Source organism: Limulus polyphemus, unplaced genomic scaffold (genome assembly GCF_000517525.1).
Source record: "Limulus polyphemus unplaced genomic scaffold, Limulus_polyphemus-2.1.2 Scaffold309, whole genome shotgun sequence".
Lineage (NCBI taxonomy): Eukaryota > Metazoa > Arthropoda > Merostomata > Xiphosura > Limulidae > Limulus > Limulus polyphemus.
Genome location: NW_013665919.1, coordinates 295,238 through 304,038, shown reverse-complemented (window position 1 = coordinate 304,038; position 8,801 = coordinate 295,238). Strand labels below are relative to the sequence as shown.

At 30.2% G+C, this 8,801-nt stretch overlaps 1 protein-coding gene across 2 annotated transcripts in view; it reads left to right on the top strand.

The window, feature by feature from the left end:
- The first annotated feature begins 392 nt into the window (after positions 1–392).
- Positions 393–8,801, top strand: part of LOC106457261 (AT-rich interactive domain-containing protein 2-like) — an 82,250-nt gene continuing 73,841 nt past the window's right edge. For both annotated transcript variants that reach the window (XM_022383106.1, XM_022383105.1), the window contains exons 1-3: positions 393–528; positions 638–731; positions 5,577–5,671. In XM_022383106.1, the coding sequence (XP_022238814.1) occupies positions 440–528; positions 638–731; positions 5,577–5,671 (278 nt within the window). In that variant the 5' untranslated portion in view covers positions 393–439. The remainder of the gene's footprint in view (positions 529–637; positions 732–5,576; positions 5,672–8,801) is intronic.

The following is an 8,801-nucleotide window of genomic DNA, read 5'->3' as shown; positions in this document are numbered from 1 at the left end:
CAGACGGCTTAGATTTTGCAAGTGAAACTGATTGTCGTATGTATATTAGAGAGCTGAATCGCATCTAAAAAAGTAGGTTCTATACATAATAAAGTACAAATCAAAGGCACGCGCCCTCTCAGTTCAAGCTAAGGTTAGCCTTACCACTGAAAGACAACTTCAACGTTCAACCAACATTCACGCCGTTAGCCATCATTCCTGGCTCGAATTAACTATAGGTTACGCCGCAGCAAGCTTCCTTGTGGTGGAGGGATCACGCGCCTGCGTGTGTGTGAGAGGTATTGGTGTGGCACAGCGACTGATATTCTCTAAGAATACTTTAATTTTGGTGCGCCGCGTACGGGACCCGATGACGGCGTGCTTACCGATGGTTAGGTGAACTTAATCACGGAAGTTTGAAATACTTACTAAACTACTCCACTTTTCAAATAATTTGATCATGGAGAAGTTACATAAGCAACCAGATGCTTACACAAGGGATTACGGTGCGTTCATGAACGAGCTAAGACAGTTCCATCAGAATCGAGGGTACGTTCATTAGTTCTCAATGTAATGTGTTATTCGCATTGTTTAATTAGGGGAAAAAAATGTATGTTTTTCACCAGATGCTGGTACTAATTTACTTTTGTTCATTTAGGTCCTATTTTAGGCACATGCCACGTATAAATGGCAAGGATGTGGATCTTTATTCATTGTATAATCAAGTGACTGCTCAAGGCGGATGGGAAAAGGTTAGTTTTTTTTTAAGGCATTAAAGTATTGATTTATGTAACTGTTTACCTAAACACAAAGACCTAGAACTATAAAGAGTTTTGAAACCAATTTAATTTTTAACTTTATATTCATGAATGAAAGAGTCTAGAGTGGCTTATGTATTTGTGTGTACGGCCGTGTCGTTTCATTCTCGGTCTCACTGAAATTGGAAAGATTGAGTCAAAGTGATGACTTCTCCGGTTTGGTCCAGCGGATACATCCTCCGTTCACCTGTGTCACCCAGGTAACGGCAGGACGCTAAACTTTCCTTCGTCCTGCGTCAGTGCTAGAGGAATGCTTGTTCTTGTCAATTATTTGCATGTTTTACAACTGTATTACGCGACTTGTTTGTTGTAGCCTTTACGTGCTTTCTATGGTGAACAAAGAAACACAAGCAACTAAGCCTAACATGGCTTTCATAACGAATATATTTACTTATCGGCGTTCAGTATATTTAACCAAGTTTTTAAAACTCACATTATCATTTATGTAAAATATGTTGGGTAAGAAGTAAATTTGACATATGCTAATATTAAAAACTTCAAAGTTTGTTCAAGTTAGTAAACAAAAAGCGTAGCATTACGAACTTAAGTGACTCATTTGATTTGGTATATTGTCACTTGTACATACATATATTAGCATTAATAATACTATTACTAGTGGCAGGCTGTAGCCAGAACTCTAAGGATACCGGTATAATACAGTATTCATGTGAACTGGTTTTAATGTATGGCCCTGTTGGCGTTAGAAACACATATACTATTATTTTAAACTTTTAATTTGAATTTTGTTTCCAATTTTGATAATGTTATTAATGAAATTAATTTTTTTTCAATAGATCTTACTTATAAGTCATTATTACAGAAAAGCAAAAACTATAATAGCATCTTTTGTCAAGTCAGTTGTAGCCTGACTGAAACGAGTAAATTATTGTTATTTTTCTTAGTATACAACTAAAATGTCAAAGCCATATGTCAGAATTTTATTATGGTAAGAAGTATGTATGACTCACATTCAAAGATTTTATGCATTTCGGTTAATGCTTCAAAATTTATATATCATGTTGAAACAAATTACCCAAGGGCACAGGAATTTGGGGTGCAAAAGCATCCTCTGGCTTGAAGTTGAAATAAAGAGGTGCTCAATTCACCTGTTAGTTTTATTACAATGTTTTAGCACAGTAATAACAACCAAGTACATAGCTTCCATCATATATTTGGTTTACAGTTTTGTTAATAACGTTTAGTACCACCATACAAAGTGTAATACACCACCGAAAGTACCATAGTATAGTGAAATGTTATAAAATCAGTCATAGTTGATTCACTTAAAAAAAGTACTGTTTTCAATATGTAGTACATTTCTTTAAATTTTAAAGATGAGAAGTAATGCAACATTCAAGTATATAAATTCATATTTTCCAGTAATTCTGGTAATGGAAGGTTCAGCATTTATCAGTATAAGTAATCTAGCTTACAATATATTTTTTCACCATATGCTAACATGTGCATGTGGGTCTATGCTTATTATCAATGTAACAAAATCTGCATATTACATTAGCATACAAAAATTGTTTTAAATTTAAAACCACTTTTTTTTTGCATAATTTCTTCAACAGTTAGTAATAAGTTTTTCAGGACGTTGAGTAGTAAAAGGAGTCATAGTGGACAAAATTACCTTTTGTAAGCTTTTGGTTCTGAACTATGATAAAATAAATTTTATTCTTACATGTATTCACAGTTGTTTCTAAATATTCATAAAATTCTTTTTGTTATAAGATTTTGATCAAAGAAGTGTCCACTGTAATTTTGTTTTATGTATATTTACATCACCTTTTATTAATCTAAGCCTAGTTTGTTTAAAATTTATAGATGGCTTGAATGGGTAAAAGAAAGAAACTTTATTACAAATGTACAACATTTAGATAAGCTTATGTCATCACCAGGCACAAGCTTGTTGAAGCATTGTACATTAGCAATAAAGTTTCTTTCACTACCCATCCAAGCTGTCTCCACATTTTATTTAAAAAAAGTGGGTTTCTCATTACCGAATCTAGTTTGTGTGTTGCATTTTTTCTCTATTTGAACTAACGTGTACAACACCCTTCCCCACTGAAGAAAGAAACCATGCATGAAAAGAGCCTGAAAATCTAAATTCAGTGTTATTTTTAATGCTGAGAATTACTGACTGTTCATTTTACCCATTCTATTTTAGGAATTCATCTTATTAATTGTTTAATGGTGTTAATTCTTTGGTAAAGTCTTTTCAGAATTGGAATTTTATAGAATAGTGCCATAGCCTTGATTCATACTCGTAAGAAAGTACAATGCATTAATTTGAAACAATTTTCTTTAGAAGTGAAGATACTATCATCAAATGTAAAAAGTTAAAACTAATAGCAATACAACATAGCTAATATTATTTTATTTGGTTATTACAAACATGTATAATAGTTATTTTGTGAGTTGTGTTCTCTAAGTCTGTTTATCTTTTGAGATTTGAAGTTACCAGAATTTGTAACCTCAAACTTCATGTGTGGATAATACATGTCTTTTTATAAATTAAAAATAAGTACTTCTGTCATTGCTCTAAAAACCACATCAGTTCTTCATTACCACCTCTTTATTACTTTAGAATTATCCTTGTGTGTCTTAGAATTTCATAGTACTTTAGTTACTGAAACTATCGGTGTTTCATTGCTTTAAAAACCACATATTATATGTAAGAAAATGTTAATGTTGCCTCACTTACTGAGTTTGAAAATTTGTATATTAATCATCCAATATTAACAGACGATTGTGCTGACTAGCTTTTACAAATTAATGGAACAGTTTAAATTTTGAAAAATGATCTAATCATTATAAAGATTTAATTTTAATGTTAGAAGTGTAAGGTGTAACATGATGCTATTATATACACATTTAAAAGAAGATTTGTAAGATGAAAATAATATTTAAACTGCAGATGAAGACAAGCATTTATGTATTTTAAACAGAACAGAAGATGAAATGTTCTAGAAATACTTGAGATTATAAGGAAATAGATTTTTATACTTTATGTAAGGCTAACCTCAGGTTCTGTATATAGTGTTGACTAGTAGTTTAGATAAGCTATTGTCAGTTGTGCTTATAATTTTGTTTTATTGAAAAAAAATTATTTACAGTATGTAAATGAAGGTTCTTATGCTTAAAGTCTAAGAAATCATATTCCTCTTTTTATTTATCAACTGGCACAATATTGTTTTATCTCAGTTTCACATTCTGTCATATTTTCACTGTAAACTTGTAGCATAAATATAAAAATTAGTTCTTTTATACAGCCAGCAAAACTAAAAGTTTACTCATTGGGCAACTTTATTTTCAAATGTGAATTTATCTGTACATAATTATTTTTATTATGAGATAGTTGAAAATGTTACTCATAATTGTAAATGGTCCATTGACCAAAAAATTAGAACAGAAAGTATGAAACCATTATGTTATAAATTGCTCAGTTGTTTGGAAAGCATCTTTATACTACTGTACATCAGCACTATTACAACTTTTAGAAGCTTTGAATACATACAGTAGGAGAAAGTTGGGTGGGTTGCATATCTAGTATGACTGGGAGGGAGTTGAATGAGAATATTATACAAACTAAAATCAATTGTGAGAATTGTGTGCTTAAAAAATACTACTTACAATTTTATTCATTGCTCACTTGATAAAAAAGCTTGTTCTTTAACTTTTGGACACCATTGCAGTTTAATTTGTTGGGAAATGATGTTATTTTGAATTATTTCATTTGTATTTCAAGAATGACTGACGTAGTTCATTTCAACATACTGAATAAAGTATTATTTATATGATTTAGGTGTTGAACAGTAAACTTTAATGTAAAGATAATATACAGCATTTTTATTGTAGTTTTAAGTAGTAGTATTAGGGTTAACCTTATGCTAGAGTTAAGATAAGCTTGTGTTATGATGCAATCCTCACATTCCAAATGCAACTAGAATTGAAAAAACTACAACTTAAAAATGAGTAGGTTATGTAGGTGCTTGAGAAAAGCAAAGGAAAACATATGCACATGTAGTAACAAATCAGGTTGCTAAAAACAGCTATTGTTTTTCAATTGAAAAAAAAAAAAATTCTGAAAATGTTTCTTTTTTAGACACACACATGTTGAATTTAAGATTTGGAATGTGAGTCTCAAATGGTTTGAGGAAAGTAAATGGTTCTGGAAAATATAAAAGAACAAAATTTAGGCGTAAAGGATAAAGGACATGTTTATCAGTGTTCCTACTCAATTATATTTGCTGATTGCTATTTCTTTTACTCTTGGAAGAGGAATTTTTAATAGGGATTATACTGCACTTATAGGCTTAAGTTGAATTTGGAGTAGATATTTTAGATAGATCTATTATATATTAAGGCAAGTGAAAATGGTTTTGGGAAACGAATTGCTTAGGATGCCTTTTTCAGGAATGAGGTTAACTTTTAGTAAAAAGTATCATGTGGTCACTCTTACCTCAGGAAATGCAGTAGCACAATCCTAATAAAGTTTTTTAAACAATAGAAGTTCCAGACATTTATTTTCTGTGTTAATTAAACCGGCAGACCCAAAAGTATAGAAGGGTGATATAGCAAAATGAACTGAGCATTACCGGCATTTACCCATTATCCCAAAGCAAACATTCAACATAAATTTAGGTGCATGAGGTGCAACATTTTTATGATTAGATATCTTAATGTTTGATATTTGGAAGAGTAAATATTTTTTGAAAATTTTCATGTTACATTAGGTGATTGACTGATTCATTGACAGTTTTGGGATTTTTCCAGGTCAACGACAGCCAAAAATGGGATGTAATACTTGAGACACTTGATATCAAAGGATGTGTCAATGCTTCACTGGCTCTCCGCCAGATTTATATAAGGTGAGGAGGATAGAACATTGGTTGTTTTAATATGAACTGTAACATTTTTATAATTTTTACTTTACTTATACCTTTTGTAACTACTCAAGGTATATAAAAATAATAAGAAATTCCACTCTTAATTGTAAATTTCTGATTGAACTAATAAATATGGATATCAGTCAAGATATACTGTATGTGTGTATAAAAAAAAATCATGAGAGAGACAAAGAGAGAAAAATGGTGAATGTTTAAGATATAACTATATTATACTTTTGTTTTATCCTTGTTTCTTAAAATGTATGCTAGTATGTATCTTTGATATAACTTCTTCAATTTTTTCCAAACTGTTGACATCTTATTACATACAATATTTTTGTGACTTGATGTGTAACAATTGAAATTTTTTTGATCATCAGGAGCCGTTTCTGCATTTGGTTTGCACACCTAAATTGTAACTTTAATTCTAACTCCTTTACGTTTTGAAGATGTAATATGAGAGAGAATTAGTTAACAAGGCAGTATTAAGTGAAACAAAGCCTTAATAGTTTGAATGGAGTTTTCCATCTAAATATAACTAGTCTTTGTGCTTATTCCACATACATGTATTTCTCAAAACACTCAATGCAATGATTTTTTTTCAGAATTTGTTTGTTTGGTTATGAAATTATATTCTGAGAATTTACCAGAATTAGTTGCATTGATTACCGTATTTAAATATATACCTGTTTGTCCATAAATAAACATTTGCAGTTGTTTTGAACGTAAACCACACAACTACATGAATCAGCAGCATTTCCTGTGTTACAATAACAACTTTCTCTTTTAGAGTTATCACGTAGTTACTCATTTGGAAATAAAACAGTACTCTGGTTACTTGTTGCTTTGCTTGTGTTCAGTAAGAACTGATAAAAAATTTAACTTCACCTGGTGGCAAGGTATTATATTGATATATACAAAGAAGCAGATAATATAACTAACCCCCCCCCCCCCAAAAAAAAAAAAATACGTGCAGTGCCAGTAAATACAATGTATACCAATAATAAGAAAATATGGTGGTTGTCAATAAGTACTTACTTTTGCATAACTTGTCCTATGAAAAGAAACATCAGACACAAGTTAAAAGATCTTGAAATATCAGGAACAAGGTATAAAGATGTTGATAAATTTATTGCTATTTTATGTTCCGACTGTGGCAGTTTAAAGTAACAAATTGGAATCATTTTGTGATTATTGTGGAGAGCTATTTTCATATCTAATTTTATAGAAAAAAACTTTTTGTTCAAATTACAAATTTAAGGTTATCAAATTTTGTGTATGAAGTCATAATTTTAAACTTTTAAAAAACAGCCTACTATCAAGAATATATTAAACATACAAAGTCAGTTCTTATGTTGAAATATTAGAAACTTGTATATTTTATGCGATTGGTATTTAATGCTCGCATATTGAAAAAGTATCACAGAAAAATATTACCTTTTCAGAATTTTTCAGACTTAATACCCATTATATATATACTTAATATTGTGTCATGTTCATTGTATACTTAATACTGTGTCATGCTCATTGTGTACTTTAATGCTATCATGTTCATTGTGTACTTTAATACTGTCATGTTCATTATGTACTGAATACTGTCATGTTCATTGTATACTTAATGTTGTGTCATGTTCATTGTGTACTTAGTATTGAGTCATGTTCATTGTGTACTTAGTATTGTGTCATGTTCATTGTGTACTTAATATTGTGTCATGTTCATTGTGTACTTAGTATTGTGTCATGTTCATTGTGTACTTAGTATTGTGTCATGTTCATTGTGTACTTAATATTGTGTCATGTTCATTGTGTACTTAGTATTGTGTCATGTTCATTGTATACTTAGTATTGTGTCATGTTCATTGTATACTTAATATTATGTCATGTTCATTGTGTACTTAATGTTGTGTCATTAATCTTGGTCATGGTGAAGTGTAAATAATCACAAAAAATTATATGGCCTGTTGAAGTCAATTGTAATAATTTTGGCAGAGTATGAACACCAGTAATGATAAGTATCATATTTTTGTAATTAACTTCGGGCAGTCACTTTACTACCATCATAATTTCTAATCTTGGCCCATGTTTACAGAAATTCCCCTGTATATGATAATTATTTCTAATTAAATGAACACCATTACTGTATGTTTCTAGAACATCATGCAGCTAAATTATTTTTTGAGGCACAGTCAGAAAATAAAGTATTTTTGTCACCAGTGGTGGATTAATAATAATAATCATACAAATGATAATAAGTGTGGTTCCTCTTTACTTTTCAAATTATATAATTTTTGCTGTTACTTTGATTAACTGAGTGGCCTATGGATGTGGGACCATAGGGTTTTACGTATTTGGCATCATTGAAGAAGTCTAGAGCATAAAGACAAAAATTTATTGGTAAATTAAACATGAGATACTGTTCTGGGAATGAAAGTTCCACAATTTTCCTGACATAACTTTATTTTGAATCTGTTGTACACTTGTTCATCATGCTTGTTGTTTTCATGAAATTTTAAGCAGTTTAGCATTCAGATTTTCAGGAATTGGTTTTGTATATGTGTATCATTTGGTGGTTGTAAATTTCTAATTTGATTGATCCAGTAGATGTATAAGTGATTTAAGTATGGGTAGCAGGACAGACAGATCAGTGTTTTTCAATTTTTTACCATGTGCACAGACTAGGATGTTATACAATGTGTGTGTGTGAACAAACATGAACCAACCTCCTGTTGGATTATGAATTGACTTAGAAGGTACATGTAGAACAAATTTCTAGTATATACCAGTTTTAGTTTAAGTCTGAATAACTCGTATATAGAGACAGTCTTTCTACATGTGTTTGATATTGATTCAGTTTGCAGGTGTACTTTGTGGTATTAATCAAAACAAGAAAGAATTCAATTTAAAATGACTGAAAATTGACATAGTTAGACATTTTAAAACTTCATGAACAATTAGCTTGCAGCAAGAAATATTTGTGGCCTTTTATGCTTATGATTATTAGTTATATATATATATATATATATTGTATCTATGTATATATATATATATATATATATATTGTATCTATGTATATATATATATATATATATTCTTTTTTATATTTATAAAAAAA